Source organism: Mustela lutreola, chromosome 15 (assembly GCF_030435805.1).
Source record: "Mustela lutreola isolate mMusLut2 chromosome 15, mMusLut2.pri, whole genome shotgun sequence".
NCBI classification, from domain to species: domain Eukaryota; kingdom Metazoa; phylum Chordata; class Mammalia; order Carnivora; family Mustelidae; genus Mustela; species Mustela lutreola.
Genome location: NC_081304.1, coordinates 54642680 through 54664175, shown reverse-complemented (window position 1 = coordinate 54664175; position 21496 = coordinate 54642680). Strand labels below are relative to the sequence as shown.

General features: G+C 42.1%; 1 protein-coding gene across 5 annotated transcripts in view; it reads left to right on the top strand.

Annotated features, from left to right (window-relative positions):
* Positions 1–21496, top strand: part of ARHGAP44 (Rho GTPase activating protein 44) — a 164250-nt gene that overhangs the window by 76541 nt on the left and 66213 nt on the right. For all 5 annotated transcript variants that reach the window (XM_059150041.1, XM_059150040.1, XM_059150038.1 and 2 more), the window contains exons 2-3: positions 10649–10688; positions 11089–11193. In XM_059150041.1, the coding sequence (XP_059006024.1) occupies positions 10649–10688; positions 11089–11193 (145 nt within the window). The remainder of the gene's footprint in view (positions 1–10648; positions 10689–11088; positions 11194–21496) is intronic.

Below are 21496 nucleotides of genomic sequence, written 5' to 3'. Positions count from 1 at the left end.
AACCAACTGAGCCACCCAGGGGCCCCTAAATTAGTTTCTAAAAGTCCTTATTTGGAATTTTTATTCAAGTTCCATTGGTATAAAGAGAACTGATATCTTTATGAAGTTAATTCTTTCTATTCATAAATACAGAATATCTGTCTTTCATTTTGTCTTTGTTACTGTCTTCTACTAATTTTTTTCTCCATGAGATATTGCCCATCTTTGATTACATTTATTCTACCTTTTTTTTCCTGTGTTAAGTGATTTTTGAACTTAGATCTAAGTATTTGCTGGTTATATTGATTTTGTTATATTACTCTTATATCCAGCTCTCATTCTAAACTTGCATTACTTTTAATAACTTCTGTAGATTATGTCAGTTTAGCTTCTTTCTCTTCAGTTTTTAAATCCATTTCACTTACTTGCTGAGCTGGCTAGAAAGTGATAGTAGGCATTGTTTTCTTGACTTTAGAGGGGATATTTTCAACTTGTTCCCATGGAAAATAATGTTTTATAGGTACATTTCAAAAAACAAAGGTAAAAATTTTCCTTATTTTCCCTATCTTTCTTGAAGAGGCACTGAGTTTTATTAAATATTCTGTCTGCATTATTTGAGACCATCATGGTTTATCCTTTAATCTGTCAGTGTGATGAATTACACTTGCAGATATCTAAAATTAAATCACTCTCGGGGTGCCTGGCTGGCTCAGTTGGTGGCACATGGGACGCTTGATCTCAGGGTTTGAGTTTGAGCCCCACATTGGGTGCAGAGATTACTTAAAAATAAAGCCTTTAAAAATAGGAAAACCACTCTTGCATTCCAGCGATTAATCTAATTTGTTCATAATATGCTAATTTTTTGAGGAGATTTTTATGATTCTTAATGTATAGGACTGGTCTATAATTTTCTTTCTGCATCCTTATCTAGTTTTGGTAACGAGTTATACTTCGCTGTTAGCATGAGCTGTGTGTGTTGCATTTTATTTTATATTATTTTATTCTATTCTTTTGAAAAGTTTGTACAAGTTTGGAAGGAAACATTTGTTGAAAAGTTTCCTACTACATATCTTGGTCTTCTTTTTTCCTTGTGGAAAGATATTTAATTACTGCTTCAGTGTTTTTTTTTTTTTAAAGGTTTATAGGATTAGTCAGATTTCCTATTTATTTTTGAGTCAGTTTGAGCTTCCTTTATTTTTCTAGCTCTTTGGCCATTTTGTTCTGTTTTCAAATAAAGCTGTTCATAACTTTCATTTATTTTTTTAATCTCTGCAGTATTACTGGTTATATTCCACTTTTCTTTTCTATTATTATTTCCTTCTCTCTCTTTTTCTGGATAATTCCTATAGAGATTTGCTATTTTGTTAGTCTTTTCAAAAAATTAACTATCAACTTTGTTGATTCAATTTTTTTTCTATTTTACTAATTTCTTCGCTTTGTTATTTCCTTCCTTCTCATTTCTTGAATTTTAAACTGTTTATACTTCTCAAGTATTTTCAGCCTCTCTTCTAAAATAAGCATTTGAGTTTCTATATTTTTTAAAGTATCACTTTGCTCACAAGTTTGATATTTTATTTTACTTAAGATTTTTATTTATTTGTTTGACAGAGAGACACAGCAAGAGAGGGAACAGGAACAGGGAGAGCTGCAGGCAGAGGGGGAAGCAGGCTCCCTCCTGAGCAGAGAGCCTGATGCGGGGCTCAGTCCCAGGACCTGATGCCTGATGCGGGGCTCATCCAGGCACCCCTCAAGTTTGATATTTTAACTGTTCAATTCTCAATATTTTAAATTTCTAGCCATATCTCTTCGACCTCTGAACTATTTAGAATTGTTTTAAAAGTTTCTAAATCTTGTATGTGTGTTTCTTAAAATTTTAACTTTTCAGCTATGTATTGCAACTTAAATGACCTCAGGGTAAGAGAACATTGTCTGCTTGGCATCTCTTCTTTGGTTTTTGTCGAGACATTCTTGAAAGGCTACTAAGGGGTTAATTTTTAGAAATGAATACTTGTGTGCACCAGAAGAATTTCTGTTCTATAGGGATTAGATTCAGTGTTCCATGTGTGTCCGTCAAATCTGTTAACAAGTTTTTCAAATCCTCTGTATCTTTACTTCTTGTGTGTGCACTTTACCTCTCATTAATTAAAAGGGAAATGATACATTTCTATTATGGTACATTTTTTAGGGCTTCCCTGAAGCTCTCTGTTTTGATTTATATATTTTGTGGTTTTAATCGGGTACATCCAAATGCAGAATTCTTACAGGCTCTTGGTGAGGTAGACTTTTCATTAAATTGGGTTCCTTCCTCCCTTATGGCTTTTTTGTTGTTGTTTTGTTTTGTTTTGTTTTTGTTTTTTGTTGTGGGTTTGTTTTTTTGTTTTTTGTTTTTTTTTGCTTCAAAGTCTATTTGGGCTAACAGTAATATGATATTAATTAAAAATAGCCTGGTATACGTTTTTTCTTTTCTTTTCTTTTCTTTTTAATGTTCCCGATTTTTCTCTTGTTAATCCTTTCACTTAACAGTTCAGGTTTCTTCCAGCTTTTCGCCATTGCAAGTAAAGCTGCTGTTGAATAGTCATGAGATGTTGTAGGAGTGTGTGTATGAACGTAAATTTTATTTTCTCTAAGGTAGCCTTGCTAGGTCACCTGGCAAGTGTGTGTTCAAGTTTGTAAGAAACTGCCGAGCTGTTTTCCATAGGGGCTTTTACCATTTTGCTTTGCCCTCAGCTCCCAGCCACATGGTAGAGTTCCAATGGCTTTACAGTCTCTCCAGAACTTAATATGGTGAGGTATGAGGGGTGGTGGTGGTGGTGGCACTTTTGCCACATGAATAGCTTTACTTCATTTGAGTATAAATTCTCATTTTCCTAATGGATAATGTTGAGAAGTTTTTTCCGTTCTTATTTGCCATAGATCTTCCTCAATAAAGTTCCTGCTCAGATTTTTTGCCTTGATAAAGTTCCTGCTCAGATTTTTTGCCTCGATAAAGTTTCTGCTCAGATTTTTTGCCCGTTTTCCAATAGGATTTTTTTCTTATTGTTGAGTTTGAAAGTTGTTTATATATTCTGGCAATAATTCTTCTTTCATGTATCTGATCTACAAATATTTTCTCTTTCTGTGGGATGTCTTAATGGTTTTTAACACTGTCTTTCCTAGAGCAAAAGCTTTTAGTTTTGATAAAGTTTTTTTTTAAGATTTTATTTATTTATTTGACACAGAGAGAGAGATCACAAGTAGGCAAAGAGGCAGGCAGAAAGAGGGGGCGAAGCAGGCTCCCCTATGTGGGGCTCGATCCCAGGACCCTCAGACCATGACCTGAGCTGAAGGTAGAGGCTTAACCCACTGAGCCACCCAGGTGCCCCAGTTTTGATGAAGTTTAACGCATCAATTCTTTTTCTTTTATGGATTATGCTTTTGTTATCATATCAAGAACTCATTGCCTAACCGAAGGTCAAAGATATTTTCTCATATATTTTCTTCAAAAGTTTTATAGTCTAATTTTTATACTTGGGTGTATGAACTATTATGAATTAGTTTTTATACATGCTGTGAAGTATGTATGGGTTAAGGTTCATATTTTTTGCATATGAATATTCAGTTTTTTCAGAACAATTTGTTGGAGACTCTATTTTTCTTCCTTTGAATGGCCTTTGCATTGTCCTAAATCAGTGGTGATAAATCAGTTGGTTATATTGTCTAGATCTTATTTATTTATTTATTCTTTCTTTGTACCACCATACTCTTTTGATGACTTAAAGAAGTCTTAACATTAGGTAGTGAGTCCTACAAATTTATTTTTTTTAAGATTTTATTCATTTATTTGACACACAGAGATCACAAGTAGGCAGAGAAGCAGGCAGAGAGAGAGAGGAGGAAGCAAGCTCCCCGCTGAGCAGAGAGCCCAATGTGGGGCTTGATCCCAGGACCCTGAGATCATGACCTGAGCTAAAGGCAGAGGCTTTAACCCTGAGCCACCCAGGTGCCCCCAATTTATTTTTTCTAAAAATTATTTTAGATCTTCTACTTCCTTTTCAGTTTTGTATTGATTTTATATTCAGCCTGGCTGTAGCCACAAAAAATCGGGATAAAATTTTGATTGGGATTAGATTAATTAATCCATAACTAATTTTTGAATATTGGTATATTTATTATGTTGCATTTTCCAATCCACACAGTTTTGTGCCTCTATTTATTTAGAGCTTCTTTGATTTGTCATAAGTATTTTGTAGTTTCCAGCAAACATCTTCAGTACATATTTTGATAGATTTGTAGGTATTTTATTCTTTTGTAGCAGTTGTCAATGGCATTTGATTTTTTTTTTTTTTTTGGCATTTAATTTCTAATCTCGGGATTCATGTGTTTATTACCAACATAAAGATGTAGATTTAATTTGTGTATGTTTACCTTGTGTCCTGCAACCCTGTTGAACTCATTTGTTAGTTTGAGATTTTTTTTCCCTGTAGATTTTTTTGGCATTTTCTACATAGACAATAATGTCATCTGTAAATAGGGACATTTAAATTTGTTCCTTTCAGATCTGTTTCCTTTTTGTTTACTTTTCTTGCCTTATTGCAACGAGTCAGACTTGTGGTATCGTGTGGGTTGTGTCAAGGTCAGACACACTTGCCTCAGTCTCCATCTTAAGGAGCAAGGTATCTAACCTTTCCCCATTATGTAAGATGTCACCTGTAGGATTTATTTTGTTTGATTTTGTGTTTTATTTTGTTTTGCAGATGTTATTTAAGTTGAGGAAGTCCCCTTCTATTTCCAGCTTTCTGGAAGTTTTGACCAAGAGTAGGTTTTGAATTGAATTGCATTTTCAAATGCTTTTTTCTGAATCCATTGATATGATCAGGTTTTTCTTTTTTAGTCTGTATGTAATATGATGGATTTTATACTGATTGATTTTCAGATCCCTGGAATAGTATCTCTGAAACAAACCCAACTTGGTAATGGTGAATAATTATTTTTATATATTACTGAATTCTATTTGGTAATGTTATGTTAAGGATTCATATACCTATATTCATGAGGAATATTAGTCTGTAGTTATTTTTTTTTTTAATTCTTCTTTGTCTGGTTTTGGTATCAAAAGAATACTCCCTTCATAAAATGAACTGGGAAGTGCTCCCTCTTCTGTATTCTGGAAGAGTTTGGGTAGAAGTGGTGCTATTTCTTTTTTAAACATTTGGTAGTATCCTTTTGTGGAGCCTTCTGGACCTTAAGATTTGGGGGGATGGGAAGACTTAATAGTTTGAGTTCAAATTTCTACTATTACAGGGCTATTCAGATTGTCTATTCCTGGGGTGTCTGGGGGGCTCAGTGGGCTAAGTGTCTGCCTTCAGCTCAGGTCATGATCCCAGGGCCCTGGGATCAAGTCCCATGTTGGGCTCCCTGCTCAGCAAGGATCCTGCTTCTCCCTCTCCCTCTGCCACTCTTGTGCTCTCTCTCTCTCTGCTAAATAAATAAATAAAATCCTTAAAAACAAAACAAATTGTCTATTCCTTTTTTTTTTTTTTTTTTGACACACCAGGGAGAAAGAGCATAAGTAGGCAGAGGGAGAGGGAGAAGCATGCTCCCTGCTGAGCAGAGAGCACAATGCTCTCTAGGTCCTAGGACCCCGGGACCACTTGAGCCAAAGGTAGGTGCATAACCCACTGAGCCACCCAAGCACCCCTCAAATTGTCTGTTCCTATTGGCTATATACACCTATATAGTGGTTTGTGTTTTTTTGAAGAATTAGTCCATTTCATGTAAATTGTTACATTTACATCTATAAGGTTCTTTTTAAAAAATATTTTATTTATTTATTTGACAGACAGAGATCACAAGTAGGCAGAGAGGCAGGTGGAGAGAGAGGAGGAAGCAGGCTCCCCGCTGAGCAGAGAGCCCGATGCGGGGCTTGATCCCAGCATCCCGAGATCATGACGTGAGCGGAAGGCAGAGGCTCAACCCACTGAGCCACCCAGGTGCCCCCATATATAAGGTTCTAAGACATTTAGACGTTTATAGGGTTCTGTAGTGATATCTCCTGTTTCACTCTTATTGGTAATTTGTCTTCTCTTTTTCTGTCTTTTCAGTTGTGTTACGGTGTACTTCAGTTATACTTATTTTTTAAGAACCAGCTCTATCATTGATTTTTCTCTTTTATTATTTCTTTTTGTTTTAAACATTCATTTCTGCCCCTATCGTCATGCTATCCTTCCTTGTCCTTCCTTCGGATTTATTTTGGTCAACTTTTTATAGGTGTTGCAGTAGGAGCTTAGATTTTAATTTGAGAATGTTTCTTTTTCTAGTGTATGGATTTGGTGCTGTTTCCCTCTTAGCATTGCTTTGGCTATATATAACATTTTGATACATTGTATTTTCATTTTTTATTCAGTTCAGTATTTTTTTTTACTTATTTCTTTTGAGACTTTCTCTTTGACTTATGGATTATTTAGAAATGTTTTATTTTATAACCAAGTATTTGGATTTTTCAGTATTTCCTTCATATCTTTCTGTTACTCATTTCTATTTTGATTCTACTGTGATCAGAGAATACATTATATGTGATTTCAGTTATTTCAAATGAATTGAGGTTTGTCTTATGGCCCCAGAGATTGTCTGTCTTGGTATATGTTCCATGAGCCCTGGAAAAAGAATGTGTATGCTGTGATGTTGAATGGAATGTCCTGTAAATGTCCATTCAGTTCTGTTGGTTAATGGAGTTGTGTTCTCACTTATTCCTCCTAATTTTTTGTATCTAGTTAGTCTGTCAGTTGTTAAAAGAGGGGGTTTTGAAGTCTCCAGTTATAAATGTGGATTTGTCTCCTTTTAGTTCGGTACATTCTTGCTTCACATATTTTGTAGTTTTGTTGTTTAGTTCACCCACATTTAGGATTGTTGTGTCTTCCTGGTGGATTGACCTTTTCTCATTATATTATGCTCCTTTCTGTCTCTGGTCACTTCTCTATATTGAAATCTTCTTCATATGTTCATGTAGCCCCTTCTGCTTGCTTCTGACTAGTGTTTACATGGTATATTTTTCTACAGTTTTACTTTCAATCTACTTGTATAATTATACTTTAAGTGAGATTCTTGTAGGCAACATATTTTTTAAAAGGTTTTATTTGTTTGTTTGTTTGTTTGTTTGTTGATAAATAAGAGAGAGAGAGAGAACATAAGTTGGGGGAGTGGCAAAGGGAGAGGGAGACGCACACTCTCTGGCGAGCAGAGAGCCTGATGTGGGGCTCAATCCCAGATGCAGGGATCATAACCTGAGCGGAAGGTAGAAGCTTAACTGACTGAGCTACCCAGGTGCCCCTAGACAATATATTTTGAATCCACTCTGCCAATCTCGTCTTTTAATTGACATATGTAGACCATTTACATTTAACATAAGTCTGGCTATCTTAAGGCTTAAGTCCATTTTATTTTCTATGGTGTTTTTTTTCCCCCTGTTTTTCATTGCTTTGTTTTCTTTTTCTTTCCTTCTGGGTTAGATTACATTTTGGTTTCTCTATGGCATTTTTGGGTGTATCTCCTTATGTAGCAGTTTTAATGGTATTACATAGTAATGGTATTACATAGCTTTTCGTAGTCTACTGATAGTATTATTTTACCAGTTTGAATGAAATCTAGAAACTTTACTTTTCTTTATGTGCCTTTACCATTTCTCAATTATAATTGTATTAAATATTTCCTCTACATACATTTAGAGCTACATACACAATGTTATAAATTTGCTTTAACCATCAATTTAAAAGACTCAAGAGGAGATAGAATACTATTTTATTTACTGTTTTTCATCACCAGGTTTTTCTTTCCTTCCTGATACTTCAAGGCTGTTTCTTTTACCATTTCTTTTTTATTGTTTTTTATTTAGAACTTCTTTAGCAATTCCTTAAGGCAAGCCTGCTGATGACACATTTTGTTAGTTTTCCTTTATCTGAGAATATCTTGTTGTTTTTTTTTTTTTATTCCTATAGGACATTTTAAATGAATATAGGATTGTAGATTAGCAGTTAGTTCTTTTCTTTCAGTACTTGATAAATGGTGTGCCACTTCCTTCTGTATTCTGTAATTTCTCATCGTAAATCTATAATTCAAATGGTTTCCCCTCTGTTAGGTATCATTTTTGTCTCTCTGCTGTCAGGTCTTTGCCTTTAGTTTCAGAAATTTGACAATGAGTCTTGGTGAGGACTTCCTTGTGTTTATCCTGTTATTGTGTTTTGGGTTTGAATATTATGTCCTTTGCCGTATTTGGGGAGTTTTCAGCTGTTATATTCTTTTGAGTACTTTTTCAGCCCTACCTTCTTTTCCCTCTTCTGGGACTGCAGTGAAATAAATATTTAATCTTCTATTATAGTTCCACAGGCCCCTTGTTTTTGTTTGTTGGTTTGATCTATTTTTGCTCTGTTGTTTAGACCAGGAAGTGTCTCTTGTGCTTTCTTCCAGTTCACTGATTTCTCCTTTTCTCCCTCCATTCTGAAGTTGAATCTGCCCACCGGGATTTTTCAATTTAGATTATTGCATTTCTCAACTCTAAAATTTTCACTTTGGCCTTTTTAAATTTCCTCTGGTTTTGACACTTTCTGGTTTTTTGTTTGTTTGTTTCAGTCATGTTCATAAATGCTCATCAAGGCATCTTCACAATGAATGCTTGAAAGTCTTTGCCACATAATTCTGACATCTCTGTCATTCTGCTTTTGGCATTTATTGATTGTCTTCTTTCAGTTTGAGAGCTTTCTGATTCTTGATATGATAAGTCATTTTTTTACTGAAACTTGAGTATTATATTATAGCATGAAATTCTCGGTTTTATTTAAACTTTCTCTTTTAGCTGATGTTCTCTGATATCATTTGAGCAGGGGAAGGGAGAATGCTGCTTTGTTACTGGCAAGTGGAAATAGAAGTCCAGGCTCATTGCTTGGCCTTCACTGGCTCCCGCTTCCCCAAGAAGGTGGTGCTGCTCATTACTGCTGGGTGGGAGTGGAAATTCTGGCTTCCCATTGGACCCTCACTGATACCTCCCTGACTAGGAGGGGTGGGAGTGGTTTGTTATGGCTCCCCACTTGGCTTGTAGCTATGCTGTGGCAAAGGATGGTTTTGTTACTACTGGATGGTGGTGAAAGTCCTGACTCCCTCCCAAGCCTCCTGTTAGACCACCTCCACAAGGAGGGAGAAGGATGCCTTGTCACCACCAGGTGATGGTAGATGCATGGACTGCTCATGTGGTTTCCACTGTTACAGCCAAGCGGTGACAAATTCCCCAGCTCCATATTCAAATGTCTCTGATGCTACACTGGCCAAGAAGAGGTGGAGAGGGTCGAGTGCCTTGCCTGGCAAGGGTGGAAGGCTAGGCTCCCTTCCCAGCATTTGGTGATATGGGTGGGGTAGGACAACAGGGTTGTGTTTTGTTTTTTTTCCTGTAGCGTTTGGCTTGAGTGAGCAATTATTGTCTATAGACATTTTCTATCTTGCCAGGTTGCTTCTTTCCTGATCCTTTGGCTACAGAGACCTGGCTTGTGTTGGTCTTGTTTTGGCTCTCCTCACTGGTGTTTTGGTTCACAACTTCCAAAGCGCCATGTGTGGAATATGTGAGGCAGAAATCCCCACCACGCCACTCCATGCCATTCATCGGATCTGGTGGCTTTTAGCCAGTCTGCCTTGTGCCCACCTTTCAGATATTTCTTGTTAGTTTTATATATAAGGTCCCAGGGTTTTGTGTTTACTTAGTGAGGGGGAGAAGTGCAGTGTGCTCACTCCATCCTCCCAGAAGCCAACGTCCTCACTTTCTTCCTTCAGTGTATCATTTGTTCTTCAATATTTCATGCAGATGTTACCGTCTTCAATAATCCAGGTCATTGAAGTTCTCCAGGCTCTCCGTATGTTGTTTCTTCTTTCTCTGGACCTTTAGTGTTGACAGTTTGTTTTCATGGGAATTTGCAGATTATATGTGAGAGTGTGAGAAGGAGAGAGAGACTCCCAGAAACACAAGAGAACACACCTGTGCGAGGGAAATCATTGACTGAACCTTACCTGTGAGATTCTCCAGACGAGAAATTGAGGCCGCTTTGCTCCAAAGAAGATTCTCATTCACCCCAGATGGGATGTCAGTAGGGTTGCTAATAGGTTGGGGCCACTTCAACCTGTGCCGAAATTCTTTCTCAGAATGTGTTCATCTCCGGGTCAAGCCCCTCACTTTCTGGTGGGGGCACCTAACCCTCAGTTCTCACATCTCCATGGTGACATTTGCATTCGTCACCAGAACTCAGAGTTTTCTTCTTCTTTGCTGTTTATTGATCCCTGCTCAGATTTCTGTTACTTTTACTTGCTTGTCTGGGGGAGGCTATGGGGTACAGGTTGGGGAACATGCCTAATTCTGTTACTTAAAAAAAGAATGGAAAGAAAGAAACGTGTTTGCTGTCTTTCATCCTGGTTCCAGTCTGTAGCAGAAGAGTGTGCAAGGGCTCTTGTTTGCTGTTTGCTGGAGGATTTACGGTTGGTTCCCAGTCAATCCCGGGATTGTTCATATTTTCTCTTATGAGAAATCTCTGTTGTGCATGTCTGTTTCTCTTGTCTCGCCATGAACAGAGAGTGTGGAGGATAAGAAAGAGACTATGTTCCTAATTTTTTTTTTAAATTTTTTATTTTTTACTGACACGTTTCTCAATTTTCTGTTTAGGGCAGAAAAGACTGAAGTTCTGAGCGAAGACCTTCTTCAGGTAAGGTATCACCGGCCCCTCAAACACGGACACCGAATATGTCTTCCCATTATGATTTGAGCCATCCCCACAGCCATTTCAACTGCTCAGACTGCTCTTGGTGCAGTCTCTGTAGACACAAACTTTTCTCCTTTATGGTCTTTAAATACCGGTTTACATAAGAGTTTTCGGGGGACATGACAGTCATTTGATTGCAGGGCTCACTGAGAGCCCCTAAGTCTGCCATTGCCTGGCTCCCTCCAGTTCTCCAGCATTGGGTGTTGTCTCCCCAGCAATGCTTGTCTCTGCAGAACATGGGCTGGACTCCCCTCCCACGATTGTCCAGATCGATGGCCCCACTTCTGACCTTAGCCTCGCATGGTGACATGCCCTCCCCCCGTCACCACTGCTCTCTCTGCAGGTGGAGAAGCGCCTGGAGCTGGTGAAGCAAGTTTCCCACAGCACTCACAAGAAGCTCACTGCATGTCTCCAGGGCCAACAAGGGGCCGAGGCCGACAAGCGTTCAGTAAGTGCCTTCCTACCCCTGCCCCGCCGGTAGCCTCACCCCTGCAAGATAGGGGACCCACTCTGGGGGCCTCGTTTGGTGTGGCTGTGTCATCTCTCCAGCCATTTCTCTGTCTGCGAGTTGGCAGGTTTTTCTGTGGTGTGGCAGCCCCTTCCCATCTCTTCCCACCCACCCTTTAACCTGCCTGAAGCATCCCCCACCATGAGCAGGCAGTACACGGTCCCGCTCTCTTTGTATTCCCTGCACTGGGGCAACAAGGCCACGCTTGGGAGTCCACCATTAGGGAAGCTTAAACCTACGTCTTGTCATAGATTCTGTGTGCCTCCATGGTCCTGTAAGATCTCATGGGAAAAGTGACACTGTGGTTTTGGAGGTGACAGGGGACCTGTGAAGGATTTTCCCTATAAGGAAACAGTTACAGAGAGCCTGCCAAGGGAAGGTATCCTAGCGTCTTTGTGTGTAACCCACATTCGTCCCACAGGCGTTGTGTATTGTGATTCTCTGCCAGAAACAGTCATCACCGCTGACTCGCTTTCCCTCCTGACCTCCTGTCCCACCCCCAACTCCACCAAAGCTTAAAATGTGTTCTTAGATGTTCCTCTTGGCTTTATGACAAGGATCTGCAATCTGGGATGTTTTAATCATCCCTGAGTTTAGAGTCGAGATGTTTGGCGTCTGATTGTCTCTGACCAGGAGTTATTGTTGACTTCTGCCTCCCAGTGGTCTCTCTGAATGTGCCTCCCACCCCCCAGCTCCGGTGGTCCCCTTTCTAGGGATGGTCATGTGATGTGTCCCGATGCTTCACCCCAGTCCCATGCTGCAGTGTAAGACCCATCTCTGCCTGCCTTATCCATCATTCTGTCTTCTTCCCAGCCCAGGTGTCGTTTTTGTTTTTGGGGGGTTGGTTTTTTTTTTTTTTTTGAGTATCCATTTTAACTTTTTTTTAATTATGTTAGTCACCATACAGTACATCATTAGTTTTTGATGTAGTGTTCTATGATTCATTGTTTGCATAGAACATCCAGTGCTCCATGTAATCCATGCCCCCCACAATACCCATCACTGGGCCAACCCCTCTTCCCACTCCCCTCCCCTCTGAAACCCTCAGTTTGTTTCCTGGACTCCATAGTCCCTCGTGGTTTGTCTCCCCCTCTGACTCCCTCCGCCCCCATTTGTTTTCCCCTTCTTTCTCCTGATGCCTTCCACGCTATTCCTTATGCTCCACCTATTAGTGAAACCCTATGATAATTGTCTTTCTCTGCTTGACTTATTTCACTCAGCATAATCCCCTCCAGTTCCAACCATGTCAAAGCAAATGGTGGGCATTCATCCTTTCTGATGGCTGTGTAATATTCCATTGTATATATGAACCACATCTTCTTTATCCATTCGTCTGTTGAAGGAGCTGAGAATCCCTTTGACAGATGAATGGTGTTTTCTTTCTTAATATTCCCAGCAGGAATCTCTTACATAGGGTAGAAGTGAAACATTCTGGTGACTAAGGGTTTGGAAAATGTCTATGGAGGTAATTCTCCATGTATCAGGAATTTTAGCAAGGGGAACCTGAGTGGTCTAAAAGGAGAATCTGCAAAATTGCTTTGGACATGAGACCCATTCACTAAACAAACATCTAAGGTAGGACTCCAGGTGATAGATGTTTTGGGTGAGGGCCTGCCGCCAGGCCTGGCCATGACCCACTTCCTTTCATTTGTTCTAAGAAGTACTATTTCTGTTTTTAAAATAACTGATCTATAATACAGAATAGTTTAGAATCAGGAGGAGCAACTGAATGTTCTTGAAGAGGGTTGAAACTGTCCTTTTGTGTTAGTAGGTTGATTAGTACTAGAATTATATTTTCTGGGATAAGGTGAAATTGCCTAGATGTGCCGGGTTTGATTTGAATTGAGGGTCTTGCAAACTGAATCAGTTAGGAGGCATTTGGCTCCCTACATGTTCTAAAAGATAGGATAGTAATAGAAAATTTAAGATCTGGTGAGGCCAGTAGGTCAGGGGATCATTGGCATTGAAAATGCAAGTTTGATGGTGGTGGGGGTGTACCCCCGTAAGGGGAACCCCAGAGTCACTCAGGACAGAGGAAGGAAAATGTGGGCAAGAGACATGATTGTGCTTCCACCTGGGAGGAGTGGATGACGCAGGAGAAACAGGCTTAGGATTGGCTTGTTTGAATAGCTTTAGCAGGCTCTTGTCCCTAGTTGTCTGGCACCTGACCCTAAGGGGGTTAGGGCAGGTGGATGGTGGCCTGAAGAATGAGAGCCCCATTAAAGAGGTAGTTGAGGTGTAGGCTGTGGATTGGTTGGTTTTCATTTGACAGGCACACTCATGGGTGAATTGGTTTTTTTTTTTTTTTTTTTTTTACTATCTCTAAGCATTAGCTGACCCTCACAGAGGTGGTCCCTCCAGGGTCACCAAGACACCAGATGTCAAAACCTCAGAACACAACAAATAGAAGATATAGCTAACACTAATTAATTGTTAATTAATTAACTAACTAATTAACTAATTAATTCAGCAAAAAGGCCCTTACTGTATCACTTCATTATGTGACTGAAGTCACGGGTCCTGAGGTGTATACATCGGCTCTGGGTCAGCAGTTCTATAATATTCTGGCTCCTCTCAGTGGCAACGTGGCTGCTGCAGCTCCAGACATCACGTCTTCATGTAATCGCTTCAAAGGCAGAAAGCTTGAGGGTGGGTGGTAAGAGGATGAACTATCTCTGCATGCTTTTTTGTTTGTTTGTTTGTTTGTTTGTTTTCATCAGGGAGGAAAAAAGTCTTTCCCAGAATTTCTTTTATGTCCGCCTGCCAGGGAGGCTGAGGAAATGGATATGTGTCAGAGAGAAATGGATTTGCCTTGGCTGGTCATGAGGCACCTTCTGGGACGCATGTGAACAGGCGTCTGTTGGCAGGGAGGCACGCAGTGGCTGTAGTTGGGCCCTGAGGATTGTAGCCACATTAATCCAGGGGTCACCATGTGAGCTGGACACCCGTGGGGTTGAGGAAGTCTGTGCTGGAAGGGTGCTCACATAGGTATAGGTCAGTGATCCCCCCCCCCCCCCCAGCCCTGCACAGACGTCTCGTGTTTGATTGGGTCAGTGATTTCTTGAGCTGACCAGTCTTTTAGTGTCCTCATAGGACTGAATATAGGATCCAGCTGAAAAGAAACTCAGCTGTTTAAAATATTGAACAGCCACAGACTGGCAGGAGAAAAATGTCCGAAGCCACAACTCAAATACATTCTTCCAGGTTTTTTTCTAAAGTAACACATCAAGGGATTTAATAGGAGACATGACACTTATTAATTGCCTCGGGTACTGACATATGTACTCAGTTCTTTGAAATTATTAGGTAAGGAGATGTGTCAAGATCTAAGGAATAGGTGAAAAGAATCAGAGATTGAAAGTGAGAAACTTGCAAAAAAAAAATGAAGGGAGAAAGTGGGAGTGAGGGAAGTAACGACCGAACACTAAATGGGGAGGTTGGGTGCGAAGAGAGGGTCGAGAGGTGAATACAGAGAAGAAACTGATGGAGGCCAGCAGGAGGGTGGTGGGGGAGGGACGGCATGGGTGGCAAGGGAGTGTGACTGGGATGAAAGGCGCAGCATCGGGAATATAGTCAATGTATGGTAATGGTGCCGTATGGTGACAGATGGTAACTATGCTCTGGGGAGCGTAGTGTGCGTGTGTATACAGTTGCTCACTCACGGTGTTGTACCCCTGAAACTAGGGTGACATTGCTTGTCATCTGTACTAAAGTAAAAGAAAGAGAGTGAGAGAGAGAGAGAGAGAGAGAGAGTCGAGATGGTTGTTCTTCGAGGGAATGAGGGAATGAAGCAAGCACGTAGAGTTCTAGCATCTCAGAATGGGAAGGGACTTTAAGAGTGTGCTGGTAGGAGGCGCCTGGGTGGCTCAGTTGTTAAGCATCTGCCTTCTGCTCAGGTCATGATCCTGGAGTCCAGGAATCGAGCCCCACGTCGGCATGGAGTCTGCTTCTCCCTCTGTTCCTCAGCTGTTTCAGGGCGAGGAAGAACAGCTCGCTAGGAATTAAATAGCGAAGATGTCTATGAGGAAGTGGCAGCAGAGGTAATGGCAGCCAAAGGGGTACAGCAGCTTCTAGACCGGGGGCAACAGGTGCAGGATTTCCCGAGATGGGAAGGAGTCCAGGGCATCTTTGAGAGACACGAAGGTGGCCAGTGACTAGAGTATGGACAGCGATAAGGAGAGAGGCTAGAGATGGGACGGTGGGGACGCCATCACACCTTGGAGGCCATGGGAAGGATTAATACTTTAGATAGGGTATGAGGGAGATAGATATCTATCTAATAGATAGATAAGGACTTTAAGTAAGGACTAGGACCCCAGAGCAATGGGAGTCAGTGTTTCAGTCAAAAGGGGCATGGTCTGATTTATAAGCAATTCTGTGATAAAGGGATATGTGGGGGCAGAGGCTGTGGTGTAGGTAAGGGCCAGACAAATATGGGAACCACCTAGGCGAGAAGCGTTGGGGTCAGGGAAGATGGAGAGAAACCGGCAGATGCGCTAGATCCACAATGTAGACCATGTGGGACTTGAGTCGATGCCCAGGTGTCAGGAATGGAAAGGGTTCAAGGTCTCCGGCTTGAGTGACTCTTGACTCCGTAGGATTTGATGAGATCATCTAAGGAGACAAGTGGCCCTTGCCTCAGGATCCTCAGAACCTGCAGCATTGTACGCCCCGAGAGGAGTTGGATCTAGCAAAGAAGGCAGAGCAGTCAGTAGTACAGAAAATCTACCCCCTATTCACTTCCGACCCCCAGACGTCACCTTGTGTTTTTCTCTCTCCACACCCAGATTTTCAGAAGGTCCCACCGGCTCCTTCTCCAGACAATTCCCATTGCCTCCCGTATTTGCCACCCTCATCACTGCACGCATTCTCTCCAGCCAACTCTGGCAGGTCCTCTGCTCCTCCTTAACCCTGTCCCCTTCATCATCCAGTCTCTACATGGAGATCAGATGGGGCACCATCCTGCTGAAATCCCACCAAAGGATTCCTATTGCAGAATCAAATTTCAGCTCCTTACCGTGGTCCTTGGACCCTCATGATGAACCTTTGCCTGCATCTCTGAGCTTGGCTCTTGCTCCCACCCAGGCATCATTGTCCCCACATGGACGTGCCCACAACTTCTTTCTTTTCTGATTCTCAGGATGGCCCCCCTTCCCCCCTGATGTTTGTCCCTTTCCTCTCCCAATCACATCACCCCGTTTTATTTTCTTCAGAGTGCGTATTATTATCTAAAATCCTTATGGTCATTCCCCATCACCGATGAGTTCCACGGAGCAGAGATCTTGTCTCTCCATCACGGCTGTATTTTTAAGGCCTAGAACAGGGCCTGCCACAGGGTAGGCAAGGCTAAAAATACATTTGTGTCATGAATGGATGGCCCATGGGTATTTTAGGCACAGAACCGGCCGATGTGTCAGCATGCCACTTTGAATCTTTCCTGTTCTCTACAGAAGCAATTTAGCATGATGATTCTGCATTTAAGCTCTGGACGCTTGACTGCCTAAGATTGAAGCCTGGCTCCCCTCCTTCCTGATTATACCTGACCTTGGGCAAGTCTGTTAGCTCTGGAGGCCCTGGTTTCCTCATTTGGGAAATGGTAATAACAGTAATGAATTTCTACCCAGTAAGGTTGTTTGAGGGTTCAGCCTAGCATGCTTAGCACAATGCTTAACGTTAGTAAACATTAAAGAAGTAGAATCTGGTGCATTATCATGGCCCCACTGTTTGGCTGAAATGACCCTCAGGAACTCCTGACCCTGAGCGGCACAGCTGTTCCTTTGGGGAAGTGAACCCCAGGAGAGCTACTTGCCTGGGCTTGGAATTCGAGGAAAGTGGATAGGAGTTTTCAGAATGAAAGGGTACAGGGTGTGTGCGTATGTATGTGTTGGGGAGACAGAGTAAATAGTAGGATTGGACTTTTTGTCTCTGAGTCATCCTACAAACTGCTTGCGCCCAAGATATCTTAGAGAGAACAGTCATCTCAGAAAAGTCAGACTGATGACTTTCAAACTCTGGAACATTCTGTCTTCCCTAACCTTAATTCTTCAGGTTGTATCAGTGGTCTAGAATCAGGAGAAAGATTATTTTAATACCTTCTTTTTGACCTGAAAAATTGCTGGCCGGGACAAAGCTTGCTAAGTAACCTCTTGTATCGCCCTGAGCATTGGGTGGCTCTCAGCCTAGATCCTTGTTCGTAGAAGGAGACCAATTTCAGCTGCTTTTGCAGATCATTGGGTAGTTTAATCCTTCCTGATATCCTTTACATAAAGAGACTCGGTGTCCTTATCCATAAAGGTGGGGGGGGGGAGAAAGCAAATAATACCTCAGTTATAGGCAGGCATGAGGTTCAGTAATGTGCTTGCCATCTACTGAACCCTCAGTTTTTCCTTCATCTCAGAGAATCTCTTTAGAAATAGGACTAATTTGTAATCTTTCGTGGATTACAGTTCATTTACTTCTCTTCTGCCATCTTTGATTATAGACTGTCACTCTCCCCTTTCTGACATGAAGGTACTGCCTTGATTCATTTCTTCCTTCCCCTTTTTCCTTGGTGATTTCCTTCTCACTCCTCGATTTCAAAAGCAGCTGTACAAATAAAAACAAATCATTTATTTCCACCAAGGTTTTTGCCCAGTTAACCCCCTTCACTCCTGCCCTTGGAATACCAGCACACAAATTCACCCTCAACCTCCCTCCTACAGAGGATTCATTCTCCTGAGAGTCACCTGTGTCACAAGCCCAGGCCCAGGATTGGGACAGTTACACCATAAGTGGAGGACTTGTTCAAATAAATTTTCGCATCTTCATTCTGTGATCTATGCAGCCATTACAAAAAAAAAAGAAGAAGAAGAAGAAGAAATGGAACAGCTCTGTGTGTCATGATGGGAAATGACCCAAGCGGTATCTGTATACAATAAGGAAAGCAAGGTGCAGGGTGGTGGATATGATGTGCTAACATTTGCGGGGGCGGGGCGGTATCCGCTAAAAACAGACACATGCATACGTATAATTGGATCCACTTGGAGTGCTTATGGAAGGATATACAAAAGACTGGTCACTGTCATGGTCTCCGGTGAGGGGCACTAGGTGTCCAAGAGTCATGGATGGGAGGGACATTTGCTGCTGTAAATATTCTAGTGACTTTTGAGTTTTGTGCCGTACACATGTGTTTCCTGGTCAAACATTAAACTGTTAAGAGTGTTGGCTCAGAAACTGGCTTTTGTACACAGAGGGCAAGGAGAGACCAAAGGAAGAGACAGACCACTCCAGGTTTGGTAGGTGGCAGGTTTAAGAAGCAGGGGAGCTTAGGGGCACCTAGATGGCTCAGTTGGTTGAGCAACTGCCTTTGGCTCGGGTCATGATCCCAGAGTCCTGGGATCGAGTCCTGCATTGGGCTCCCAGTTCCATGGGGAGTCTGCTTCTCCCTCTGACCCTCTCCCCTCTGTTGCTCTCTCTCACTCACTCTCTCTCTCAAACAAATAAATAAAATCTTTAAAAAAAAAAAGAAAAAAGAAAAGAAAAAGAAACATTATATATGAGGTTTGTCTTGGGTGGTCACAAGGCTAGTAGATCCCCACACCCACCTGCCAAGTCTTCAAAGTTTATAAAGAGACTTTACCTGGATTCGGTCACGTGTATATCCAGATGGTCTCAGCAGCACCTTACTTTCCCGGGACTGTGTCCTCAGGGCAGCTTGTAGCTTGGCCAAGACAGGGGAGGAGGGGGCGAGGAACCTCTGCTTGCCTGGGTCCAGCTCACCAGTCAGACACTGCTCCCAGGCTCTCAGTGACCTCCTCCAGCATGTGGCTAGCTAGCGAGACAGGACAAGGAACAAGAGGGAGAAAGGTTATTCTCCAAGTTAAAAGACTATCAGAACAGGAATACCTCTCACTTTATGATACTGTGTCACTGAATGCTACCCTCTTTGCCACCTGAAAGCCTCTCAGAGTCATTACTGAGGGTGTTAAGTGAGGACAAGAGTGGAAGATAATAATGATGAGTGGAAAATAATAGAGCCCTGCACTTCAAGCTGCTTTTTCCAGTGGGGGTGGTGCAGAACAGACCCTTGGCTGTCCCTACCATCCTTTTCCAACCCTGGCTGGCCTCGTGGTCCTCAGCGGCTGTTTTTGTCCTCTTGGTCTTGACCCTCATGCCTTTAGCCACCCAGGGCACAGTTTCCTGCTTGACCCACTGACATGCCTGATGGAGCTGATCTTTGTCTGTATTTAGAAAAACTCTAGTCATCCACCAGTAGCTACATTTCCCCCAAAGGTCCCCTTTAGTCGGTTCTAGTCAGTGTTTCTTACTGTTTCCTTGTCAAATTTTAAAGAAGGATTCTGGATAGCTGAGGTCCTGCCCCAAAGGCAGGAGTCATGGGACTCAAGATGCTGGACACAAACCCAAATGGTCTTTTTGTGTGAGCTGACCCGTACTGGGATAGTTCTCCCCAACATTCGAGGCACAGCATCTTCTCTGGCCTTGTTACTGAGATATTTGAGGAATTTACATATGGATGACTGTTTCTCCTTAAACCAGGTTTCTCAACCTCAGCACTCTTGATATTTTAGGCGGGGCAATCCTCAATTTGGGGAAACTGTCCTGCGTGTAGTAAAATGTTTACCAGCATCCCTGGCCTCTCTCCATCAGATGCCAGTGGTGTTTCCCGTGCTGCAATAAGTGAAAATATCTCCATACATTGCCAGAGTTCCCAAGAGGGCAGGAACACTCCGGATGAAGAACTAACACCAAGAACTCACAAGCATGCATATTTATACCTGCCTAACTCTGTTCATTTTTAAACACTTTAGACACATTTTTAAAAATGCGCTGTTAATAAGGTTTTTTAAAAAGGCAATGTGGGAGTACCCCTTCTCATACTGTTTACTGCACCTTTAATTAAGACTCCAGAAATGTGTACATGATGCCTTTGTAGCACAACTAGAAAGTGATGTTTAGATTTGGATGTATTAGTACTGAGTTGTACTGTCTCGTTTTTACCAAGAAGAATGTCCCATTTTATTTGAATTGACGAGTGATGAATTTATCCCTAGAGTGAAAGGTATCTGACTTCACTGGAGGGGACACGTGTAAGCTCAGGGAGGGGATGTAATTCAGACCCACTGAAGGACCTTGTCCACACATGCATCATGGGCTCTGTCTACCTGAATTTACCTCAAGCACCATATGAATTTCAGGATCACTCTTGGGGGCTGCCCTACCTACCCCTGTCTTCCCTAGAGGTACCTCAGAGCCTGCAAATCTCCCAGAGGGGTTCAAAGCAGATTCCCAAGTTCAAGTGGATGGAGCCCCAAAACCTTGATTCCCGCTTGATCGCGCTGACAGACCATTCAGTCATGTCTGTCTCGGGACTGAGTTATTTTCATCTGAATGTGCTCTTAAGCCCTCCACTGGTCACCAGATGCCCTGAGATTGAGACCCCAGTGCCTGCCTCTGGTGAACAAGGCAGGCTTTCCCCCATCTGGCCTCTGCATTATGCTCTGCCCTCTCCCTGTCACTCGCTGTGCTCCAGCTGCATTGGCTTTGTTGGGCTCCTCAAACCGGCCATATTGGTTCTACCTCAGGGCCTTTGCACTTGCAGTATCCACTCCCTGGACCATTCTTCCTCGAATCTTTTTGAGATATGGCTGACTCTCTCCCACTTGGGCTGCATCTTAAATGCCACCCCCTCTGAGAGGTCTTCCCACACTAGGACTCTAGGCTACTACCGCAGCCCACTCCCCACTGTCCTGATTTCTGCTGAAATGACCCCGTTACCATTTGCATGTTTATCATTTGTTTCCCTGCACGTAGAATGTAAGTTCTATGAGGATAGTGGAAGATCATTGTGTGGGAACACAGGAGGCTCTGGGCTGCTTGTAGTCCAAGTGCTTTCCACTGTGGTTCCACTGTAGCACTGTGGTTTCGACTCACTGAGGAGAGGGGTTGTCAGTGCTTAGCACAGAGGGAGTGGGCCATGCTGCACACTGTGGATTTGCCTCTTTGGATGTTTCATATAAATGGAATTATATGACCGGTCCCCTATGTCTGGCTTATTTCGCTCAGCATGATGCTCTCAGGGTTCATCCATGTCCCGCTGTGTGTCAACCCTTCATTCCTTTTATGACCAAATAATACTCCGCCATATGGATATACCCCTCGTAATTGATCCCTTCATCAGTCGATGGACACTGGAGCCCTTTGCACCCTTGGGCGGCTGTGAGTAGTGCTGACATTCTCGGGCATG